The 26,314-nt window shown below is 45.8% G+C and overlaps 1 protein-coding gene across 1 annotated transcript in view; it reads left to right on the top strand.

Annotated features, from left to right (window-relative positions):
• LOC126249449 (uncharacterized) overlaps positions 1–25,728 on the top strand; it is a 573,122-nt gene extending 547,394 nt beyond the window's left edge. Inside the window, exons 5-8 of the mRNA XM_049951102.1 lie at positions 1,746–1,860; positions 1,984–2,149; positions 25,085–25,159; positions 25,319–25,728. Of these exons, the coding sequence (XP_049807059.1) occupies positions 1,746–1,860; positions 1,984–2,149; positions 25,085–25,159; positions 25,319–25,728 (766 nt within the window). The remainder of the gene's footprint in view (positions 1–1,745; positions 1,861–1,983; positions 2,150–25,084; positions 25,160–25,318) is intronic.
• Positions 25,729–26,314: the final 586 nt, after the last annotated feature.

The following is a 26,314-nucleotide window of genomic DNA, read 5'->3' as shown; positions in this document are numbered from 1 at the left end:
ATAGTTTGCTAGTTAGGGAGAATGAAATGTAAGAACACGAATGTATTCAGTCAATTTTAAAGTACACTACTGACCATTAAAATTGCTACACCAAGAAGAAATGCAGATGATAAACGGGTATTCATTGGACAAATATATTATACTATAATTGACATGTGATTACATTTTCACGCAATTTGGATGCATAGATCCTGAGAAATCAGTACTCAGAACAACCACCTCTGGCCGTAATAACGGCCTTGATACGCCTGGCCATTGAGTCAAACAGAGCTTGGATGGCGTGTACAGGTACAGCTGCACATGCAGCTCCAACACGATACCACAGTTCCTAAAGAGTAGTGACTGGCGTATTGTAACGAGCCAGTTGTTCGGCCACCATTGACCAGACGTTTTAAATTGGTGAGAGATCTGGAGAATGTGCTGGTCAGGGCAGTAGTCGAACATTTTCAGTATCCAGAAAGGCCCGTACAGGACCTGCAACATGCGGTCGTGCATTATCCTGCTGAGACGTGGGGTTTCGCAGGGATCGAATGAAGGGTTGGGTTCAAAATGGTTCAAATGGTTCTGAGCACTATGGGACTTAACATCTGTGGTCATCAGTCCCCTAGAACTTAGAACTACTTAAACCTAACTAACCTAAGGACATCACACACATCCATGCCCGAGGCAGGATTCGAACCTGCGACCGTAGCAGTCGCGCGGTTCCGGACTGCGCGCCTAGAACCGCTAGACCACCGCGGCCGGCATGAAGGGTTGAACCACGGGTCGTAACACATCTGAAATGTAACGTCCACTGTTCAAAGTGCCGTCGATGCGAACGAGAGGTGACCGAGACGTGCAAACAATGGCACCCCATACCATCACGCCGGGTGATACGCCAGTATGGCAGTGACAAATATACGCTTCCAATGTGCGTTCCCCGCGATGTCTCCAAACACGGATGCGACCATCATGATGCTGTAAACAGAACATGGGTTCATCCAAAAAAATGGCGTTTTGCCATTCGTGCACTCAGGTTCGTCATTGAGTACACCATCGCACGCGCTCCTGTCTGCGATGCGGCGTGAAGGCTAACCGCAGCCACGGTCTCCGAGCTGATAGTCCGTGCTGCTGCAAACGTAGTCGAACTGTTCATGCGGATGGTTGTTGTCTTGCAAACGTCCCCATCTGTTGACTCAGGAATCGAGACGTGGCTGCACGATCCGTTACAGCCAAGCGGATAAGGTGTCTGTCATCTCGACTGCTAGTGATACGATGCCGTTGGGATCCAGCACGGCGTTCCGTATTACCCTCCTGACCCCACTGATTCCATATTCTCCTAACAGTCATTGGATCTCGACCAACGCGAATTGCAATGTCGCGATGCGATAAACCGCAATCGCGATAGGCTACAATCCGACCTTTATCAAAGTCGGAAACGTGATGGAACGCATTTCTCCTACTTACACGTGGCATCACAACAACGTTTCACCAGGCAACGCCGGTCAACTGCTGTTTGCGTATGAGAAATCGGTTGGAAACTTTCCTCACGTCAGAAGTTGTAGGTGTCGACACCGGCGCCAACCATGTGTGAATGTTCTGAAAAGCTCATCATTTGCACATCATAGCATCTTTTTTCTGTCGATTAAATTTCGCGTCTGTAGCACGTCATCTTCGTGGTATAGCAATTTTAATGTCCAGTAGTGTAATTGTGAACAGCGTATAGTGCGTGTAATGTTTGTTACAAGTGGGTGTGACTTTTGCAGGCACTCGCACCCGCAATACGCGGGCCGGGACCTGGACCACCTCATGTACCTGCGGCAGTCGATCCTGAGCGCGATGCAGCGGTACGAGCGCCAGGGCAGCGGAGGCGGTGGCGGCGCGGGCGGCGCGGGGGCGGCGGGGCCGTCCGCTGGCGGCGCGGCGTCGGCGTCCGCGTCTTCGTCGGCGGCGGCGGACGTGTCGCGCAGCCCGCGGCGCGGCGCGCTGTCGTCGTGCCCGCAGTCGCGCACGCACTCGCCGTCGCCCAGCGCGTCGCCGGCCGCCTGCCGCCTCGCCACGGCCGAGGAGGACATCGACACGCTCCTGTACGGCCAGCCGTGCAGCTACGTCACCATGATCGAGGACAAGTACCGCCGCTCCAGCGTCGCCAGGGTCAAGAAGCTCAGAGGTAGCTACCCGCCAGCTTCTACACTCTCCAATTTAATACCGTAGACTGTAAATCGACCTCTTTCTTTCTTCTTTCACTGGTGCCGTGTCCCGCGCTGACGCAGGGTCGGAATTGTTAGGAACGGATTTGGCAAGGTTGGTGTAAAGGGGTGGCCGGAGGTCCTTCCTGCCGCCACCTCGTATCCCCCTGGACGGTATTTGTGTACCCCTGCTGTCTGCGTCTAGTGCAGGGCCGGCCAAACGCTGCACAGTGTGCAGACGTGCGGAAGTGCTGCACATGTGCGACAGCGACATCTGTTATTAGACATGTGTCCTAAATGAACGGCGGCGGCTCCATTTCCCTTTGGTACGAGGGCTATCCACAAAGTACATTACGTTTTGGAATTAAAAATAAATAAAGTATTGGAAATTTCTTTTTATTATATACAGATGAAAGCCACACTGAAATGCTACTTTTCTACATAGTTGCCATTTAAATTAAGGCACTTACCGTAGCGATGGACGAGCTTGGAAATTCCTTCGTCGTAAAATTCGGCCGCCTGCGCCTTCGACCACGTGGTTACCTCTTCTCGAAGCTGTGCGTCGTCATCAAAACGCTGCATAGCCAACCACTTCTTCATTGCTGGGAATAAGTCGAAGTCGCTCGGTGCCAGGTCGGGACTGTACGGCGGATGAGGAAACAACTCCAAAAAAAAAATGGTTCAAATGGCTCTGAGCACTATGGGATTCAACTGCTGTGGTCATCAGTCCCCTAGAACTTAGAACTACTTAAACCTAACTAACCTAAGGACAACACACACATCCATGCCCGAGGCAGGATTCGAACCTGCGACCGTAGCAGTCGCACGGTTCCGGACTGCGCGCCTAGAACCGCGAGACCACCGCGGCCGGCAAAACAACTCCCACTTAAAAGATTCGAGAACTTCACGAGTGGCATTTGCGGTGTGGGCCCGGGCGTTGTGAATCAGCAAGATCTTTGAGCCCAACTTTCCCCTGCGCTTGTTTTGTATTGCTCTTCTGAGGTTGTGCAGAGTTTGGCAATACCTTTGAGAGTTTATTGTAGTGCCTCTTTCCAGGAAATCCACAAAAATCACACCTTTTCTCGCCCACAAGACAGTCGGCAAGGAAGGTGATGGCGACTGTCTTTTGGGACAGAAAAGGTGTGACATTTGATCCCTCCTTTTGACACCTCTGCGACAGAGGTCAGAATCGTGACACCCAGCTTTGAAACCAAGCAGTTCTTTTATGAGTGGCCGAAGAAAACATTTCAGACACACTGCCGCTCAGAATCTAAACGAAGACGCCTCAGCGGGTGTCATAAAGGGCGTCAGTGAAACTACCCCTTTGCTCGGGACGTTGATTCCCACACATTTCACCGAGCGAGGTGGCGCAGTGGTTAGCACACTGGACTCGCATTCGGGAGGACGACGGTTCAATCCCGCGTCCGGCCATCCTGATTTAGGTTTTCCGTGATTTCCCTAAATCGCTTTAGGCAAATGCCGGGATGGTTCCTCTGAAAGGGCACGGCCGACTTCCTTCCCCGTCCTTCCATAATCCGATGAGACTGATGACCTCGCTGTTTGGTCTCTTCCAAAACAACCAACCAACCAACCCACACATTTCGTCGTTTAAAACGACATTTCGCAGTGTGATGAGCAAAAGGACGACATTATTGGCAACCTTTGATACTCCTTACACCTCCTGGGCGCTTCGCTCTTCACGAAGGACATCATGCGGCTGTACGTGATCTCAACTCTTTGGAGAACAGTGCGACCGCAATTTTTTGCTCTGGTGTGTAGGATGGAACCACTAAGGGTCGTTCAAAACCATTCGACGTAATTTAAACCTGATCCAAAGCAACAAAGCGTCCTTATGGGTTTTCTGTGCACCTATGTCACATCGTCCTGTTGTGTGATCACAGAGGGGTGCGATGTTGACACATGTGTGAATAAAACGACGAAGGCTCCCTGTGAGATTCCCCCTCTCCTCCCCCAGTTCAGCAAAACCCTCCATAACACATGTCCACATTTATCGAGAATTTAAAAAATGTGCTTTCTCATTAAGAACCAGCGAAATACTGCTAGGCGCCTGCAGGCAGGAAATTGGCCTTGGAGGGGTGTCAAGTGGTTGCCTATCTGCTAGAAAAAAAAAACGTTCAAATCGGTCCCTAGACTTGCACACTACTTAAACTAACTTACGCTAGGAACAACACACACATCCATGCCCAAGGGAGGACTCGAACCTCCGGCGGGAGGGGCCTCACCATCCGTGACAATGCGTCTCAAACCGTGCGGCCACTCCGTGCGGCAGTATCTGTTAGCGCCTCAGACTACTTTGCAGGTTTTCTCTGTAAAGGTACACTTTTAAAATTCTCAATAAATTTAGGCGGATGACACAGAGGATTTTGCTGAACTGTGTGGCCTTAGAGGGATCCATTGCCGTTTTATTTGCGCATGCGTCAGTGTTACACCTGTCCATGAACGTGCCACAGGGCCACTCAAAAATGGTAAAGACCCTTTTCTGCTGTGGATCACGTTCAGATTTCGTTGAATGGTTCTGAATGGCCCTGAATGGTTCCTAGTGGCTACAACCTGTACACCATAACAAAAATTGTGCTCGCTATACACTCCAAACGGGTGCAATCACATTCATTGGGGCTGCAGCACCGCAATGTCCTTAGAGAAGGGTTGTAACGTCCGATGCGATTATCAGTGTCAAAGATTGTCAAGAACGTCTTCCTGTTGCTACTCACACTGCAAACTGTCGTTTTAGAATGCGAAATGTGTGGGAATCAACGTCTCAAGGAAAGGGTGATTTCATTGGAAATTTGGAAATTTGTGGTAAGTTCCTAAGGGACCAAACTGCTGGGTCATCGGTCGCTAGGCCTACACGCTACTTAATCTAACTTAACCTAACTTACGCTAAGGACAAAACACACACACACACACACACACACACACACACACACACACACACACACACACACACACACACACACACATGCCCGAGGGAGGACTCGAACCGTGACAGGACGCCAGAGACAGTGCGGCTGCCCCGCGCGGCTTGATTTCACTGACGCCCTATATGTCACCCCCTGAGGCCTCTTCGTTTCGGTTCTGAGCGGCGGTGTGACTGAAATGTTTTCCTCGGTCACTCACTAAAAAAAAATTGCGTGCTTCCAACGCTGGGCGTCGCGATTCCGACCTTCATCGCAGAGGCGTCAAAAGGAGGGGTGAAATGTGGGTAACGGGGAATGTCACGACCTTCCTATCGTGTGACACGTCCAGAATTTTTGTGAAATTTGGTGCCAATGTAACATCATTAACACACTTTACACGTCACATGAACTGCTGAGCTCTGACCTTTTATCGCATTTGTCCACATCTCGCTGTATGAAGTTTCATCGAGACCTAGGGCGACATCGCAGTACGCCATGCAGTTTCACCATTACATATCAAGGTTGTAGGCACCTTGAGCCAAAACTCAAACTTATGTGTCTGAATGGGACACAATTACGGGATTCAGAATAAATGATCCTTTAATTGTGTGTGTAGTGTAGATATTAAAGCTGTTCTGTACAGTCTTGGCATGTGCTGTGGTCACATTTGTTCACTTAAAGTGGCCGTCTTCTTGTTGTGTGTTCAGTTACCTCCACTGCTATGGCTCCTTGAATCTTGTTGAGCTCTGTTGATAAACTTGCGAAAGATACTAAATCGTGGTATGAAAATCAATTCTGCTGTGCAGCAGAAACAAGATGGCAGTCAAAACTGCCAAGATCACGCAGGACAACAATAAATATAAGTTTTCTTTTGTTAAACATCTTTGTATTGCCACTGCAGAGGTTTACACTCCCAAACATGTTGCTTTATTGAATAATTCAAGCAGTCTATATACGTGGATAACCTCTCCTATACTCTTGGCTGTAACATTCGCTAACGACTGACGACTGTGCGTATGACACAGTGCATCTTTTCTACTGTCTGTGCCTCTGAACTTCATTCGAAGTACGCAGCCAAGTCCAACTCTTAACGACGTGTGGCGCGCGGGTCAAATTATGCGACCTATTGCCCTGCAGATTAAATTGGAAACTTTTATTGGCGAACCTGGATTTGTCCTCTGCACTATTACACTTACAAATAAGTCTACATAATGGTCGCCAGCCACACGCTGACACGCGAGACACGTTTAAGCTCGTCACTGATCCAAAATCAGTACGTAATTCGCCGTAGCACTCTTACCACTTTCTGAGAGTCGAGGTCCGACCACTGGACAAGAAAATCTACTCTGCTAGCGGCTCATGCACTGTTTCCAGCCGCCTCCGGCTCCTAGCAGCTTCTGATGACAATCTCCCCAGCGCCATAACAGGATTGTAATTCAGAGACAGGTAAAAATCATGTAAAACACACCACCACATTTCACGAAACAAATGTAATTCTTTGGCTACAGTTAAACCTCTCCCAGTCCACCTCAATTATTAAACAGCTCCTGAAGCCATCAAATACACTCCTGGAAATTGAAATAAGAACATCGTGAATTCATTGTCCCAGGAAGGGGAAACTTTATTGACACATTCCTGGGGTCAGAGACATCACATGATCACACTGACAGAACCACAGGCACATAGACACAGGCAACAGAGCATGCACAATGTCGGCACTAGTACAGTGTATATCCACCTTTCGCAGCAATGCAGGCTGCTATTCTCCCATGGAGACGATCGTAGAGATGCTGGATGTAGTCCTGTGGAACGGCTTGCCATGCCATTTCCACCTGGCGCCTCAGTTGGACCAGCGTTCGTGCTGGACGTGCAGACCGCGTGAGACGACGCTTCATCCAGTCCCAAACATGCTCAATGGGGGACAGATCCGGAGATCTTGCTGGCCAGGGTAGTTGACTTACACCTTCTAGAGCACGTCGGGTGGCACGGGATACATGCGGACGTGCATTGTCCTGTTGGAACAGCAAGTTCCCTTGCCGGTCTAGGAATGGTAGAACGATGGGTTCGATGACGGTTTGGATGTACCGTGCACTATTCAGTGTCCCCTCGACGATCACCAGTGGTGTACGGCCAGTGTAGGAGATCGCTCCCCACACCATGATGCCGGGTGTTGGCCCTGTGTGCCTCGGTCGTATGCAGTCCTGATTGTGGCGCTCACCTGCACGGCGCCAAACACGCATACGACCATCATTGGCACCAAGGCAGAAGCGACTCTCATCGCTGAAGACGACACGTCTCCATTCGTCCCTCCATTCACGCCTGTCGCGACACCACTGGAGGCGGGCTGCACGATGTTGGGGCGTGAGCGGAAGACGGCCTAACGGTGTGCGGGACCGTAGCCCAGCTTCATGGAGACGGTTGCGAATGGTCCTCGCCGATACCCCAGGAGCAACAGTGTCCCTAATTTGCTGGGAAGTGGCGGTGCGGTCCTCTACGGCACTGCGTAGGATCCTACGGTCTTGGCGTGCATCCGTGCGTCGCTGCGGTCCGGTCCCAGGTCGACGGGCACGTGCACCTTCCGCCGACCACTGGCGACAACATCGATGTACTGTGGAGACCTCACGCCCCACGTGTTGAGCAATTCGGCGGTACGTCCACCCGGCCTCCCGCATGCCCACTATACGCCCTCGCTCAAAGTCCGTCAACTGCACATACGGTTCACGTCCACGCTGTCGCGGCATGCTACCAGTGTTAAAGACTGCGATGGAGCTCCGTATGCCACGGCAAACTGGCTGACACTGACGGCGGCGGTGCACAAATGCTGCGCAGCTTGCGCCATTCGACGGCCAACACCGCGGTTCCTGGTGTGTCCGCTGTGCCGTGCGTGTGATCATTGCTTGTACAGCCCTCTCGCAGTGTCCGGAGCAAGTATGGTGGGTCTGACACACCGGTGTCAATGTGTTCTTTTTTCCATTTCCAGGAGTGTAGTTCAATAAGTGTCACCCTGTTATTGATTTGGATGTTTTTGGGACATGTAGTCAAGCGAATGGGTGGCCAATGGACGAAGGAAGTTACTTGCTTGATCGCATGAGCTGGTAAGAGCCAGAGGATGTCCTACTGAGAGGTGAGCACACGGCATTACAGGTGCAATATCTAGCTTGTTACCGAGTGAGCTGGTGCAGTGCTTAGCACACTGGACTTGCATTCGTGAGGACGATAGTTCAAACCCATCCAGATTTAGGTTTTCCGGTATTTCCATAAATCGCGCCAGGCAAATGCTGGGATGGTTGCTTTGAAAATGCACGGCCCGTTTCCTTCCTCATCCTTGACACAATCCGAGCTTGTGCTCCTTGCCTAATGACCTCAATGTCGACAGGACGGTAAACGCAATATTCCTTTCTTCCTCCTACACTGGTTCCTGAGCACCATAATTTAAATAACTGTTTCATAATAAGGTTATAAAATATATCCTCCTCGTTGAACTATTTTTTTTGGATTCAGATAGTCTAAGTAAATACACAGCAGAAGGCGTATATGAAGCTAAATTTACCATCGAAGGATAGCATCGATAAACAGTGTACCTGGCAATCATTACCCAATATAATCAACACCTCTCAGCTACAATACACGTAATATCCTATATATCACGGCTCATAAATAATTGTAACTTCTCTCCAAACTGTGGCGCTAAGTAGGCACCTCTGTATGCGTTTTTAATGTGAGTGTGACGTATTGTTCATTAAATCCTCCTGCAGCGTTTTTGACAGAACTCTTTAATGCCTTTCTTTAGTGTTGATTCACTGTTGTATAACATAGTCTTTGGTAAACTTCTCTGTGATTCGTACGTTGCACTATAATCTGCACACGTCTTCCTTTTACGATTAGGTGAGTTATCACAGAACGTTCTGTTACAAAAGGAAGAGTATCAGCCGAATGCCGATTATGGATCCACCCAATCACAACGCTTGACAATATAGTTTTCAATTACACTTATCAAGTGGCGTGGCGCAGTAATTCAGACATTCGATTCACATTTGGGAGACTCGAGGCTCAGTTCCCTGTCAGACCATTAAGATTTAAGTTTCTTGTATTTTCCCAAAATTGCTTTACGCAAATGTTGGGATTTTACGAGGTTCAGTCCTCTGTCAGGCCATCCAGACGTAGGTTTTTCGTAGTTTCCCAAAATCATTTCAGGCAAATGTCGGATGGTTCCTTTCAAAAAAGGGCATTTCCATTTTCATTCGACAGTTTTCCCCAATCCATGTTTGTGCTCCGTCTCTAATGATGTCATCTTCGACGGGATGTTAAACCCTAATTTTCATTTTTAAGTCATCACCCGTAAAACAAGCACAAATTTGTTTATAGATTACTCTCACATAAAAGGACGGACATAGTAATGCATCTAACCGCGCCCTAAAGATACAATTGAAATGTCAAACGCAAGTTCAGATTAGTGCAAACTTATTAAAGAGATACGTAACAGCTATATTATTTAAGTGAGGTCATTCGTAGATAATTCTAAAAACAGGAAACTAAAAAAGCTAGATTGTAGCTAAACACAAGATATTCATCTACGACATTAGTAAGGTGCGGAAAACTGGCATCAAATAATGATAACTTGTTCAGGAATACGTGATGCGGCAACTTATTTCACATCATTTAGTTGATATATAAGCTTTTTTAGTGTAAAAGAGTTTCATTATGGCAAGAGTTCCATATATTACGTCGTTAACTTATGTTGGAATACAACAGAAAACACTGAACGTACTGAACAAAGTCATTCACACTATATTTCCAATAAAAGGACACGAACAAACGAAATCTGTTTTCCAGAGCTTTGGATTAACAACTTCCTCGAAATATATACAATTTTAATATATTTTCGTGCTCACCAGCTTTCTGAAAATATTGACATTCAGGCATCTTAACAAATAACAAGCAACTAAACATATTTTTTCTTATGCGCTATACTGATTTCTCACTTTATACATTTTTGTTAATATCCTGTTCTTTGTACAGCGTTACAGTAAATTATAGTAAATGCTTCGTGCTACGTATGTTTGAAACTAAATATTGACGAACTTCATTGAGCGATAATAAACAATATTTTCTCCCAACAAAAAAGTTTTCGGCCATTGGCAGTACGCAAAAAAAAAAAAAAAAAAAAAAAAAATTTCACTATCTAGTTACTACTTGTGACTTCTTTATATTCTAAGGTATTGATAAAATAAGTTTCTCTTAAACGAATGATGTAGGTCTACTATTACTAAAACCATTAGATCGATCTGAGGAAGGATAATACCGCGTTAAAGCACACTTCGCAGAGAAGCGGTTCACAAAAATATTCTGAAAATATTTAAAATTTGTATTCATAATAATGTATAAAATCTGAGATCGAAGTCGGTAAAAACAATACAGTCTAAACATAACGTGGCGAGGTTTAAATTTATCTGTTCCAGTTCATTTTTACTTCACATTTACAACACTTCCGAAATACTTTTTCCTAAATCTTCTGTACGGATATTAACACACACTCCATTTTTTGGAAGTTAGTGATATACCGTTAAGAGCACATCGAAAATTTTTTGTTCTTGTTCTTGTTTCTAAATCTCGATAGATAACAAGGTTGCTGTTATTAAATTTTCAGCAAAATAATCATCACTTCGAATACTGCCACCTGCTGAAAAAAAATGTTTAGATACTTGTACCAATGAAGAATTGAAAGGTGCAACGAAAACAGTGGTCCAGCTCAGACAACATATCCAAGTATCAAGAATTACAGCTACACAACATTAGTGCACACTGTTCCAAAGATAACTTCATACCATTCATTACATACGTCGCGTCATACAGGTATCCAACTTTGTCGACAATACTGCGTACGGCAAGAGCACACACACGCCATTAGTTAATAAGGTGTGTCACTTGACCTCCACTTCGGTATGAATGTTGTTTTTCAAGTCCAGAATAGTAGCAGGCCTATTAGCATGCACTTTAGATTTCAGGAACCTCCAGAGGAAAAAATCAAATGCCGATAAATCGGACGAACAGGGTGGCCAGTTGACATGACCAAACCGGGAAACAAGGTGCTCTGGAAACATTCTGCGTAAGGCTGTCATGGACTTTCTGGCTGTGCACCGGCCCGTTGGAAACGTAACGGTTGCATACGCCTTATTTGCCGCGTCACGAGTTGTTGCAACGTTACTTCTTTGCTGTTCTTAATCCATTTAAACGAATTAGGAGACAATATGAACAGCCCTCTTAAACTGTCTGCTGATAGTGGCGTTCTTCAACGTTCATTAAATTCATCATCAAAACGAATTACTAAATGATTCAGACAAGCTTTTTCATGGTACGAAAATGTCCTCAACAATAAAGAGTGTGAGTTTCTCCACTTGTGTACTAAGAATCCGTCGTTAAATTTCGGTTATACAATAACTCACATAAAATTAGAGGCCGTCGAGTCAACTAAATACCTAAGGATTACAGGCATGCACACCGTAAATTCAAAGCATCACACAGAAAATTTTGTGGAGAAGGCGAACCAAAGACGGCTTTTTATTCGCAGAACGCTTACAAGATGCAGTAAATCTACTTCGAAGCCTGCCTACAATAAGATTGTCTGTCCTATTCTGAAGTACTTGTTCGCGGTATGGTATCCTTACCAGACTGGAATGACGTGCATATAGAAAAAGTTCAAAGACGAGTAGCTCGTTCTGTAGTACCAAGAAGTAAAGATCATCAAGGATATGATACGTCAGACGGGGTGACAGTGACTGAAACAACGGTGTTTCTCGTTGCGGCGAGACTTTTTGACGAAATTACAATCACAAAGTTTGTCCTCCGAATGCCAAAACGTTTTGTTGGCTCCCGTTTACGCACAGATACATGTCTAGCATAAGAAAATAAGAAAGTTCAGAGCTCGCACTGAAAGATTCTGATGATCATTTTCACACGTGTTATTCGTGAATGGAACGGTAGAGAAATTTAAAGTGGCTCTACACTGGTGCGCGAAACTTGAGGTCGAAAGTAACTTTCGTGTGATGTTTCGCTTCCAAGTAGCACAGCGCAACAAAACTTGTACCATTCATAGAGAGAAATTCCACAGTATAGTACAGGAGTTACCTGAAAAAAAAAAACACAATGGAGCGAACAGAAATGACACTTTTGTTCAAAGACAATAAATGCACTGAAGTCACCGCAATTTATCACGGTCCCCTAGAAATCAAAAAAGGTGGAACATGGTGTAGTGGACTGACAAGGCAGCCAGTCCACAGTGACGGGTAGCCGAAAGGGCACACGTACACACACGCCGACTGGCGCGAAGTCTGGAACAGGATTCGTAATGAATGTGATAAAGAAAAGGACGTAGCTACTAGAACACTTAACTTTTATATCGTCCTTTGGTATACAGCATTCTTGATGATACAAGTGAGACTATCTTTAGATTCATGAAGTAACTAATGGCGCCTTGCTAGGTCGTAGCCATGGACTTAGCTGAAGGCTATTCTAACTGTCTCTCGGCAAATGAGAGAAAGGCTTCGTCAGTGTAGTCGCTAGCAAAGTCGTCGTACAACTGGGGCGAGTGCTAGTACGTCTCTCGAGACCTGCCTTGTGGTGGCGCTCGGTCTGCGATCACTGCCAGTGGCGACACGCGGGTCCGACATGTACTACTGGACCGCGGCCGATTTAAGCTACCACCTAGCAAGTGTGGTGTCTGGCGGTGACACCACACATGGTTCTTACATCTACATAAACATACATACTCCGGAAGCCACCTTGACGGGCCTGGGGGAGGGTACCTTTTACCACAACTAGCATTTCATATTCTAACGTTACTCCTAGATATTTAATCGACATGACTGTGTCAGCATCCAATAATGCTGTTTCGAACAATATGGGACTTTTTTTCCCTACTCATCTGCATTAACTCACATTTTTCTACATTTAGAGCTAGCTGTCATTCACTACACCAACTAGAAATTTTGTATAATTCATCCTATATCCTCCTACGGACAATCAAAGATGACATCTTCGATTACACCATAGTGTCTTCAGCAAACAGCCGCAGACTGTTGCTCGCCCTGTTCGTCAGACCATTTATGTATACAGAAAATAACAGAGGTCCTATTCCCGGGACCGGGTTCGATTTCCGGCGGGGTCATGGATTTTCACCTGCCTCGAGATGACTGGGTGTATGTGTTGTCCTCGTCATTTCATCATCATTCATGAAAGTGGCGAGATTGGACTGAGCAAAGGTTGGGAATTTGTACGGGCGCTGATAACCGCGCAGTTGAGCGCCCCACAAACAAACATCATTATCTATTCCTGGGACACCCCTGACGATACCCTTGTTTCTGATAAGCACTTGGCGTCGGGTACAACACACTGGTCTCTGTTACTTAAAGAGTCTTCGAGCTACTCAGATGTGTGGTAACCTATTGCGGATGCTCGTACCTTCGTTAACAGTGTGCAGTGGCGCGCCGCGTCAAACACTTTTCGGAAATCTAGGAATAGGGAATCTGCCTGTTGTTCTGCAAAATTCTGCAGCAAACCAATGTTAAGGATATTGATCTGTAATTTTTCGGATCCGTTCTTTTACCCTTCTTATATACAGTAGTCACATGCGCTTTTTTCAAGTCGCTTGGGACTGCGCTGGACGATAAATTCGCCATAAATGCAAGGTAAGTAAGGGGCGGATGCCGTAGAGTACTTTTGTAAAATCGAATTGGGATTCGACTGCGACCTGGCGACTTATTTGTTTTCAATTCATTGGTTCAAATGGCTCTGAGCACTACAGGACTTAACATCTGAGGTCATCAGTCCCCTAGAACTTAGAACTACTTCAACTATCTAACCTAAGGATATCACACACATCCATGCCCGAGGCGGGATTCGAACCTGCGACCGTAGCGGTCGCGCGGTTCCAGACTGAAGCGCCTAGAACCGCCCGGCCACCCCGATTCAGCTGCTTCTCTATGCTAAGGCTGCCTGTTGCTATGTCGTCCATACGGGAGTCTGTGTGAAGGTCACACGACGTTATGTTTGTACGATACTTCTTCGTGAATGATTTCTTAAATGTAAAATTTAAAACTTCAGATTTCCTTCTATAGCCACACCAAACACGTCAACAATGACCGGACAGAAGCCTTGAACCCGCTTAGCGATTTTACGTATGACCATAAATTTCTCGGTTTTTCGGCAAGATCTCCTGCTAAGGTATGACGGTGGTAATTGTTATTACTGACGCGTGAATCTCTATTAACTTTCGGCTGTCGTAAGTTGCGCTTTGTCTTTTGAACTAAGAGTGCAACACTCTTTGTTTCCCCAGCATTTTCTATTTTTATTGTTAAACTACAGTGGGTCTTTTCCGTCTTTAGTCCAACTTACATGCCGCATACGTCTCCAGGGCGCGATGTACACTCAGTTTAAACTTTGCCCATAATTCCTCTACGTCCATCATATTTGAAGTAAATGATGGCCATTCATTGTCTAAGTGCGATGCTAAAAACTCCTTATCTGCTCTGCCTAGCAGAAAAACACTCCTAGCTCTCTTGGCTGATTTGTTAACTTCAGTAAAAATCTTCGCTATGACGACTTCATGATTACTAATCCCTATCTCTGTACTGGTACTGTCGATAAGGTCAGGTCTGCTTGTAGCTACAAGCTCTAAAATACACTCTAAGACAAGAAACAAATAACGCACCACAAAGAAATTATCCGAATGGGACGGAATTCGATAGATGTAATGTATATGTACAGAAAATCAAATGATAATAATTTCAGAAAAATTGGATGATTTGTTCACGAGAAAGAGCTTCACAAATTAAGAACGTCAGTGACTTGTTGGTCCACGTCTGGCACTTATGCAAGAAAATATCTGGCTTGGCACTGAGTGTTACAGTTGTCGGATGTCGTCCTGACGGATATCGTGTGAGATTCTGTCCGATTAGCGCATTAGATCGTCAAAATCCCGAGATGGTTGGAGGAACATGCCCGTAATGCTTCAAACGTTCTTAGTTGGGGAGAGATCTGACGATCTTGCTAGCCAAGGTATGATTTTGCGAGCCCGAAGACAAGCGGCAGAACTCTCGCTGTGTGCGGGCGGGCATTATCTTGCCGAAATGTAACCCAGGAGGGCTTATAATGGAGGGCAACAAAACGGGGCGTATAATATCGTCGATGCATCACTGTGCTGTAAGAGTGCCGCGGATAACAATCAAAAGGGTCCTGCTCCGTAAAAAAGAACCACTAGACCATCACTCCTGGTTGTCGTGCCATATGGCGGGTGACAGGTTGGTATCCCAGCGCTGTCTGGGGCGTCTGCAGACACACCTTCGGCCTGGATCTCCTTGACTGTAGTAGAATTGTCTTCAGTGATGAGTCCAGTTTCGAACTGATCCCAAATACCAACGATGCCCAGCCGAATGACTGTCTGCTTAAGGGCTAGAGGTAGACCGATGCATTATTGACTCGCTCTCTTTGTGAAGCTCTTTCTCTTGAATAAATCATCCACTTTTTCTGAAATTTTACCCTTTTTTGTATGTTTATGTACATCACATCTTCCGATTTCCGTCCCACTCGAATAATTCCTTAATGGTGCACCGTTTACTCGTTTTTATTTTTCTTGGAGTATTTCCATTGTGTGTGGGCTCTCGAACTAGCGGCTCAAGACGGCATTTTAATAGGGTATGTGGTCACTACGGACGGTAATGAATGCTCTGCAAGGTGTCCCTATGCTGCCACAGAGATGGTGAGGGGTTCTTGTGGTAGGGCGTGATTGATAACTTCTGGACGGTCTTTGGTATATGTGGAAGTGTTGCGTTACGTGTCCCCACCGCCTTCCAAACGTGCTCGATGGCGTTTTAGTACAGGGAACGCGCAGGCCAGTCCATTCACTGAATATCTCCTCGTTCCAAGAGGTCCTCCACCTGCGCTGTTCGAGGCGGTCGCGCATTGTCATCCATAAAAATAAAGTCAGGGTCGAATTCACCCCTGAAAAGACGAACATGGAGAAGGACTAAATTGTCACAATAACGCTGAACTGTGCCAGCCAGCGGAAGTGTTTAAACTCAGAAAAGTGTACCCGGAGCGACTTTTTAGCAATGTGGGGTAACGCATTGTCCTGCTGGAATTGCCCAAGTCCGTCGATCGGGGATCCCATATCACACGAACTGTACACACCCCACACCATTACAGAGCCACCACCAGCTTGGATAGTCCTCTGATGACATGCAAGATCCATAGATTCATGAAGTTGTCTCCATACCCGTATACGTCCATCCGCTCGATGCAATTTGCACCGAGACTCGTCCAACAAGGCAACATGTTTCCAGTCATCAGCAGTCCATGATCGGCATTGACGGTCTCAGGCGAGGCTTAGGGCTTTGTGTCGTGCAGTCAGCCGGCCGGGGTGGCTGAGCGGTTCTGGGCTCTTCAGTCTGGAACCGCGCGACCGCTACGGTCGCAGGTTCGAATCCTGCCTCGGGCATGGATGTGTGTGATGTCCTTAGATTAGTTAGGTTTAAGTAGTTCTAAGTTCTAGGGGACTGATGACCTCAGAAGTTAAGTCCCATAGTGCTCAGAGCCATTTTTCGTGCAGTCATCAAGGGTACACGAGTTGACCTTCCCCTCTGAAAGCCCAAATCCATGACGTTTCGTTGAATGGTCCGCACACTGACACTTGTTGATGGCCCAGCATTAAAGTCTGCAGCAATCTGCGGAAGGGTTGCACTTCTGTTACGTTGAACGATTCTCTTCAGTCGTCGTTGGTCCCGTTCTTGCAGTATCTTTTTCCGGCCGCAGCGATGTCGGAGATTTGATGGTTTACCAGATTCCTGATATTCACGGTACACTCGTGTAATGGTCGTACGGGAAAATCCCCATTTTATCGCTACCTCGGAGATGCTGTGCCCCATCACTTGTGCACCGATTATAAGACCACGTTCAGACTCAATTAAATCTCGATAACCTGTCATTGTAGCAGCAGTAACCGATCTAACAACTGCCCCAGGCACTTGTTGCCTTATGTAGGCATTGCTGACCGCATCGCTGTATTCCGCCTGTTTATATATCTCTGTATTGGAATATGCCAGTTTTTTTTGGATCTGCAGTGTGTATCACCGTATGGGGTACGTCCAGAATCGTTACTCAGACTGAATCTGCTTTCATCCGAGAAAAACATTCGACCCCATTCCTCGTTGGTCCAGTCTTTGCGCTGTTGGCACTTTCACAAACTGTGCTGCCGATCTGCGAGTGTCAACGAAACACAACGTACTAGTCGTCGGACAAGTAGTCCACTGGAGGCCGAACCGCATAATAACTGTGGGTTCGGTGTGGGGCGGTGGTGGGGTGAGTGGACTGCTGTAACCTTATCATTTAGCTACAATATAGCAGATCAGCAACTGGAAGCAGTTAATTCCATAAATTATCTGGGAGTACGCATTAGGAGTTATTTAAAATGGAATGATCGTATAAAGTTGATCGTCGGTAAGGCAGATGCCAGACTGAGATTCATTGGAAGAATCCTAAGGAAGTGCAATCCGAAAACAAAGGAAGTAGGTTACAGTACACTTGTTCGCCCACTGCTTGAATACTGCTCACCAGTGTGGGACCCGTACCAGATAGGGTTGATAGAAGAGATAGAGGAGATCCAACGGAGAGCAGGGCGCTTCGTTACAGGATCATTTAGTAATCGCTAAAGCGTTACGGATATGACAGATAAACTCCAGTGGAAGACTCTGCACGAAAGAAGCTCAGTAGCTCGGTACGGGCTTTTGTTGAAGTTTCGAGAACATACCTTCACCGAGGAGTCAAGCAGTATATTGCTCCCTCCTACGTATATCTCGCGAAGAGACCGTGAGGATAAAATCAGAGAGATTAAAGCCCACACAGAGGCATACCGACAATCCTTTTTTCCACGAACAGTACGAGACTGGAATAGAAGGGAGAATCGATAGAGGTACCCAAGGTACCCTCCGCCCACACACCGTCAGGTGGCTTGCGGAGTATGGATGTAGATATACATGTAGACGAACCTGTTCAGGGTTGCGTACCACTGCGGGCTACGGCGGGGACGAAGCCTCGCCGTCGTTTCAAGGTCCCCAGTTCCATACAATAGAATACAATATAAATACTAATTTATGTATGTTACCAATTAATGGCAAGATCGGTAGCGGAAAGTGGCCATTGGCTGCGTTTTTTAACTGAACGGCGTTACCGCTTGCCAAAAAATCGTCAAACGAGTTCTAAAATACATCGCCATTGTTGTCAGTGATAATGGCAGAAGAAGCTTCTCTCATTATTTTTTGGTAAAATCTTTTTTGTTTTTGAGTACTCTGGCGTAAGATAAGTCTTTTACATTATTTTTGTCATCTCCCTTGTATGAAGCGTAGTAATTTGTACAATATCAATGTTTAAACAGAGTCTTTTGGCCTAAAAATGTAGTTCCTTGTTATTTATTTAAATTTGATAGTTTCTTCTGTGGATCACTACTTCAGATGGTTCAAATGGCTCTGAGCACCATGGGACTTCACTTCTGAGGTCATCAGTCCCCTAGAACTTAGAACTAATTTAAACCTAACTATAAGGACATCACACACATCCATGCCCGAGGCAGGATTCGAACCTGCGACTGTAGCGGTCGCACGGTTCCAGACTGTAGCGCCTAGAACAGCTCGGCCACCCCGACCGGTATGGATCACTACCGCCGACAGGACGTCCGATCTATAAAAGTGGTCACACTACTCCTCAGGAAAAGTGGCCAAGGTGTTCACCCTAATAAGTCAGTTACTTCCACGTATCACGCAAAATATTACAGATCAGACTGACTTTTACACCATATTATGCAGGGTGAACATTAATAAAATCGACAAACTGCAAGAACGGATTCCTGAATCAAAATGGAGGAAAAAGGCCCTGTGAACATGCGTCCGGTAATGGACGGTATGCGTGCAATGAGAACAAATCGTTCTGGAATATAGTACAGAGCTGCATCGCATCCACGTCATAATAGTGTTCAAAATGGCCTCCATAGCATTGCAAATGATAGGGACTGTAGCGATTGTCATGCAGGGTAGAAATAATCGTACTTAGGCTTACACCATGTTAGCGAGCCACTTGCCTGGAACTTGGGCTAGGGTTCGTCTCAATATCCTGTAATACCTGGTCCTCCAAATAGGGGCTACGCACAGTCCGCCACCTCCCTGCACTTTCGTCTGTCTGAAAGGACCCATGATCACATACACGCCCAAAAAGAGCTTGAAATGTTGTGTGGTGTGGTTGGCGTCTATGAGGGTACTTGGTTTTGATACAGCCGTGCTGCCTCTCAAGCATTTCCATCTACTTGGCCCTTCACAAACACCATCTGGACTTGTTATCGGCATGAATACCGGACCATTCTACTGGTTACAATACGCTGTGTCAATCACACAGCCTGCAACACACGAGGAACACACGGCACATGATCAGAGGAACTGTCATTAATCAGCGTCATCTGCCGTGGCAACGATGCATTTCCAGACACTTGTTGATAGGACCTTTTTCCTCCAGTTCCATTCAGGAAACCGACCCTGCAGTTTGCCGGTTATATTAATGTTCAACCTGTATATGCAAAGTTGTCATCCGCCATTCTGTGCCTTTTTGACAACTTTGAATTAATAAAGCTTCATTATAGTCTCTGTTCTGATATATTTGGCCTAATACGAAAGTCCGATTCAAAACGGTGAGCTGTAATCGCTTTGTATTCTCTGATAGTAGGGCACGAAGGTGCCAAGAAAATGCACCCGGAAATCATACAACAAACATGGGATCTGTTGCGACAGCACTGGCCACATTACCGGCTTAGGTACAGAAAGCTGGTCACTACGTGAGCCTTCAGAAAAATGCATGTAGTTCCAATATATTATTTACTTTTTTACTTAAAATATTTGGCGTGATATCTTAAAATGTGCAGATTCAAAATGTTTGAGCGGTGTGGTTCTAACAGTAAACATGGTCTGATGAAAATTGAGTTTTTCTTTGAGTGACCATTACCCTCCCCCCAAAACCTCCACCTTTCGTGGTGGCCCGAGTTGTCACCCTCCAGTGTCAGTACTGGCTCTCAAGCCAAAAATGTCTGACAACCACTGGGCTGGAGGCTTTAAAATCGGAAATAACTTATCATAAGTCCGTGCACAGGAGCGCACTCACAAATTCTTTGAACCTTTCATTACTGGCAGAATATCTTCATGGATCAGTGAGGACAGCTCGCTACCGAGCTGCAGTATGTAATACTTTTGAACGTCACCTCTGCCCCAGAGAGCCTGCGAGTTCCCCCCTACATTCCCTAATACCAGATTTCCTGAGCTCGCAAGAATTCCTGAAATTTCGATAATGATATAAGCTGAAGGAATGAATTAAAATTTGTGCCACAGGCGGGATTTGAATCCAGGTGTCCTGCTTACGAGGCAGATGTGCTAACCATTACACCATATTTTTTTTTTATCTCTTTATTTTGTTCTGTGTTACTCGTTGCGTTTGGTCTGGGCGGACGTCACATGACATCCGTTCAAGTTGATCGTTGATTCCTTTACTCAGTTTTCTTATTACAGAGGGCCACCGCCTCTCTGACCAAACAGTGCGGGCGTCATAGAGTATGGCTAACGGAGTGGTAAGCAGGAGACCCAGGTTCAAGTCCCAGCTGTGGCACAAATTTTAATTCATTTCTTTAAATTCCATGATTGTTACGATAAATTTGAGACTCACATATTTCAATGAAATTGTAATTCCATCAGATCAATAGATCACCAACGCCTGAGGTACGGGCAGGATTTACCCATTATGTACAAACCTCTGGTTTGTTCTAATACCAGAGAGCCCCAGCAATACTGACGTTTTAAGAAGGGGAAAAATGGGCTGAAGGCGTGAACTGAAATTCTTGTTACAGAGGGCATCGAACTTGGCTTTTAACATACTCTACAGTAATGTTTCGCTTAGCACATCTGCCTCATAAGCAGGAGATCCTTGTTAAAGTCCTGGTCGTGGCAAAAATTTAATTGATTTCTTCAGTTTCTGTCATTATCGAAGGCAAAGTTGAGACTCATATGTCTCAAGGAAATTTTAATTCCATCAGATTAGTAAAGCCTGAAACTGTTTTAATATCCGAGCCCTTCGCACAATAAGCCGAAGGAGTTGTATTCACACGTTCTCATTGGTCACCACTGAGCGAGGTTACCATACTGGACTCGCATTCACGACGACGACGGTTTAAACCCGCGTCCAGCCATCCTGATTTAGGTTTTCCGTGATTTCCCTAAATCGCTCCAGGCAAATGCCGGGACTGTTCCTCTGAAAGGACACGGCCGATTTCCTTCCCCATCTTTCCCTCATCCGATGGAACTCACAACCTCGCTGTTCGGTCCTCTTCCCTAAATCAGCCAACCAACCAACCAAAAAAATAGATGAACTCCATTCGGAAATAAACAAAGCTCATCAAACCATAAAATTCACACTTGAAAACGAAAAAGAAACTCAAATAAATTTTCTTGACATTACAATAAAAAAAGAAAATGGCAAACATACGTTTAACATCTTTAGAAAGCCAACAGCCACAGGCGCAATAATACATTCCACATCCATCATCCCCACAGCCAGAAACTTGCAACACTAAGACACATGTTACATAGATTAAACAGAATCCCACTCAACACGAGAAACTATGAACAAGAAATGAGTACAATCATACAAATAGCTAGGAACAACGGATATGACACACATGTGGTACACAGGCTCAATCAAAAACTAAAAACACAAATACAAAACAAACACAACATTTCCAGAATACAAGAGAACTCGCAAGCTGAAAACTTACAAACACACTCAACAAACACACACAGTGACAACACCACATAGAAAAGAACCAGATGGTACAGCATGGCCTACACACATAAACTGTTACAGCGTTACAAACATCCTAAAGAGACAGGGCTTCGAAATAGCATATAAGCCAGGGCAAACCCTCCAATCGCACCTAAGCCAGTCAGCTACCAAGAGGGACAAATTCCAACAATCAGGAATATATTAACTTGAATGTCAAAGTTGTGATGCAGTATGCATAGGCATGACATGCAGGAATTTTGAAACATGATACAAAGAACATATCATTTGGAAGTATGAAACAAACCATTACACATTTGCAGAAAATTTAAAACACCATAACCATCATCCTACAAACATAGAACAAGAAATGAATACAATGAGAATAAGCAACCATGATAAACATCCTATACAAACGCAAGAAAACTTCCACATCCAGAAAGCCATAGCAGAAAACAAACATGTGATAAATGAACAAACACACATCAGCACAGGCTCCCTACTACACTTAATGAAGGAAATAAGATAAAACAAAAAAACTCTTCCCCCCTTCACCTTCTGGACACACACACACACACACACACACACACACACACACACACACACACACAAATGCATACACGAACAGATCACAGATACTTCAATAATTACACTCTAAAGTTGGGCAATAACATTCGATCTTTGGCAAAAACATTTGACAGTCGGCAACAGAAACCAAAACATTGCATTGAAACAAGCGTTCAGTTCATAGTGCTGTGGAATGTGGAAAAACAACCGCTAATTGGCATTCATAAGAACAACAACACCAAAAATGCAACAGGAGCGTAATATGTAAGAAATTGTCCACGCAACCTGTAAGTACAGTTCAAAACATTACTACTTAATAGGAAATACCAACCACCAGTACTGTTTATAACCTATAGGTACAGCCACAAAAATGTAAATTAAATAGCAAACATATGTACATATTCCAGCCCACTTATGATGCCTTGCAGAAAATAAAGGCGAAACGCGTATGGCACTAAAATTGTGTTTTCTTCAGTTGCTGTCAGACGGTACATAAGTGCGCCGGCCGAAATGGCCGTGCGGTTAAAGGCGCTGCAGTCTGGAACCGCAAGACCGCTACGGTCGCAGGTTCGAATCCTGCCTCGGGCATGGATGTTTGTGATGTCCTTAGGTTAGTTAGGTTTATCTAGTTCTAAGTTCTAGGGGACTAATGACCTCATCAGTTGAGTCCCATAGTGCTCAGAGCCATTTTTTTTGGTACATAAGTAAAAATTATCAATGTTGTTGTTGTGGTCTTCAGTCCAGAGACTGGTTTGATGCAGCTCTCCATGCTACTCTATCTTGTGCAAGCTTGTTCATCTCCCAGTACCTACTGCAACATACATCCTTCTAAATCTGTTTAGTGTACTCATCCCTTGGTCTCCCTCTACGATTTTTATCCTCCACGCTGCCAATACTAAATTGGTGATTCCTTGATGGCTCAGAACATGTCCTACCAACCGATCCCTTCTTTTAGCCAAGTTGTGCCACAAACTCCTCTTCTCGCCAATTCTATTCAATACCTCCTCATTAGTTATGTGATCTACCCATCTAATCTTCAGCATTCTTCTGTAACACCACATTTCGAAAGCTTCTATTCCCTTCTTGTCTAAACTATTTATCGTCCATGTTTCACTTCCATACATGGCTACACTCCATACAAATACTTTCGGAAACGACTTCCTAACACTTAAATCTATACTCGATGTTAACAAATTTCTCTTCTTCAGAAACGCTTTCCTTGCCATTGCCAGTCTACATTTTATATCCTGTCTACTTCGACCATCATCAGTTATTTTGCTCCCCAAATAGTGTCTCATTTCCTAATATAATTCCGGCAGCATCACCCGATTTAATTCGACTACATTCCATTATCCTCGTTTTCCTTTTGTTGATGTTCATCTTATATCCTTCTTTCAAGACATTGTCCCTTCCGTTCAACTGATCTTCCAAGTCCTATGCTGTCTCTGACAGAATTACAATGTCGTCGGCGAACCTCAAAGTTTTTATTTCTTCTCCGTGGGTTTTAATACCTACTCCAAATTTTTCTTTTGTTTCCTTTACTGCTTGCTCAATATACAGATTGAATAACATCGGGGATAGGCTACAACCCTGTCTCACTCCCTTCCCAACAACTGCTTCCCTTTCATGCCCCTCGAATCATATAACTGCCATTTGGTTTCTGTACAAATTGTAAATAAACTTCCGCTCCCCGTATTTTACCCCTGCCACCTTCAGAATTTGAAAGAGAGTATTCCAGTCAACATTGTCAAAAGCTTTCTCTAAGTCTACAAATGCTAGAAACGTAGGTTTGCCTTTTCTTAATCTTTCTTCTAAGATAAGTCGTAGGGTCAGTATTGCCTCACGTGTTCCAACATTTCTGCGGAATCCAAACTGATCTTCCCCGAGGTCGGCTTCTACAGTTTCTCCATTCGTCTGTAAAGAACTCGCGTTAGTATTTTGCATCTGTGACTTATTAAACTGATAGTTCGGTAATTTTCACATCTGTCACACCTGCTTTCTTTGGGATGGGAATTGTTATAGTCTTCTTGAAGTCTGAGGGTATTTCGCCTGTCTCATATATCTTGCTCACTAGATGGTAGAGTTTTGTTAGGCCTGGCTCTCCCAAGGCTGTCATTAGTTCTAATGGAATGTTGTCTACTCCCAGGGCCTTGCTTCGACTTAGATCTTTCAGTGCTCTGTCAAACTCTTCACGCAGTATCATATCTCCCATTTCATCTTCATCTACATTCTCTTCCATTTCTATAATATTGTCCTCAAGAACATCGCCCTTGTATAGCTCCTTTCATACTCCTTCCAACTTTCCGCTTTCCCTTATTTGCTTAGTACTGGGTTTCCATCTGTGCTCTTGATATTCACGCAAGTCGTCCTCTTTTCCCCAAAGGTCTCTTTAATTTTCCTGTAGGCAGTATCTATCTTACCCTTAGTGATATGCGCCTCTACATACTTACATTTGTTCTCTAGCCATCCCTATACCGTAATATTACACGCGACTGAGGAAGACAGGACTACAAAAGTTGAAACCAACCATTGGTCACCACGTCTTGCAGCTAAAGGAACACGTGCGTTGTGTTGCAGAGAAGAGCCGCAGTGGCGGCCCGGCGGGCGCCGCGTCATCGTCGAGCAGCGACAGCAGCTGCGCGGCCAGCCCTAGCGCCAGCGCGAGCGCCAGTCCGACTCGGCTGCCGGCGCTGAACGCGGTGAATATGCCGCTGCCGCTGCCTCTGTCGCTGGCGCCACCCGTGCTGCCGGTGGCGCAGCCGTCCTGCTCCGCCGCCGCCGCCACCGCCGCCGCCGCCGCCGCCTCCGCCTCGGGCGCCGGCGCGCGCTCTGGACGCTTCTCCGAGGTGGCCAAGTGCATGCTGGAGATCATCGAGGACCTGCAGAACCAGACGCAGTCGCCCCCCGAGCCGGCCCCGTTGCCGCCGTCGCAGCAGCCGGCCACCGAGTACCACGTGTACGAGGAGATAATGTACGAGATGACGACGCGGCCGCGCGACGACCCGAAGCGCGTGCCGCCCCCGCTGCCGGCTCGGCCGCGCAGTTTCAAGCCGGCGGCCAGCCGCCCCAAGCAGCGCAGCAACCTCTACTCGCTGTTCCGCGAGCAGAGCGCTCGCCGCAACATCTCGCAGTCGCTCGAGAAAGAGTTCCGCCGCGCGCGACGCCACTACTCGTCGTCCTCCTCCGACGAGGAGTACGGATTCCGCGTGCACACGCAGTAGACCACCCTACCGCATATATATTCATATTTGTGTAGAACCCCTGTCCGTAAAAGTCGTTAGCTATGATTTGTATAATATCTAAATTTCACGTACGACGGCCTGGGTAGTGTTACAGGCGGAGGAACATTCCCGCTGTAACACGAACGCGACAATATTTTAAGACCCCTTATACGTCTGTAATGGCAAAACAGTACCGTGTGTCATCTGACAGTGTACGACGAATACAGAAAACTGGATGTGAGTACCAAACGCGAACACATTTTCAGTGTGCAGGGACAGACACTACTGATGTTCTCTCGCCTAGGCACTGTTGCCCGACTCTTTTAGTTCCTGAATATGTTTATAATCCTTTTTATTCTATTCTTCTCTTCGTGCAAATTATACCGACAAAGAAAGCGGCAAAAGCTTGTGTACAACGAAAAGTGTTAAAAGGTAGTCCTACAGTCTCCAGTCTCAGCCTCATTATTCACGGTACTGAGTGCCGGTTTACAACGAAGACTGTGTACGTGACACTCTACAATGAAAGAGGCTATGATGGTAAATTCGAAACTAGTGAAACTTTGAATCTAAATGTCTTATCCGAACT

Source organism: Schistocerca nitens, chromosome 3 (genome assembly GCF_023898315.1).
Source record: "Schistocerca nitens isolate TAMUIC-IGC-003100 chromosome 3, iqSchNite1.1, whole genome shotgun sequence".
Classification (NCBI taxonomy): domain Eukaryota; kingdom Metazoa; phylum Arthropoda; class Insecta; order Orthoptera; family Acrididae; genus Schistocerca; species Schistocerca nitens.
This window is presented reverse-complemented; position numbering and strand designations above follow the sequence as displayed.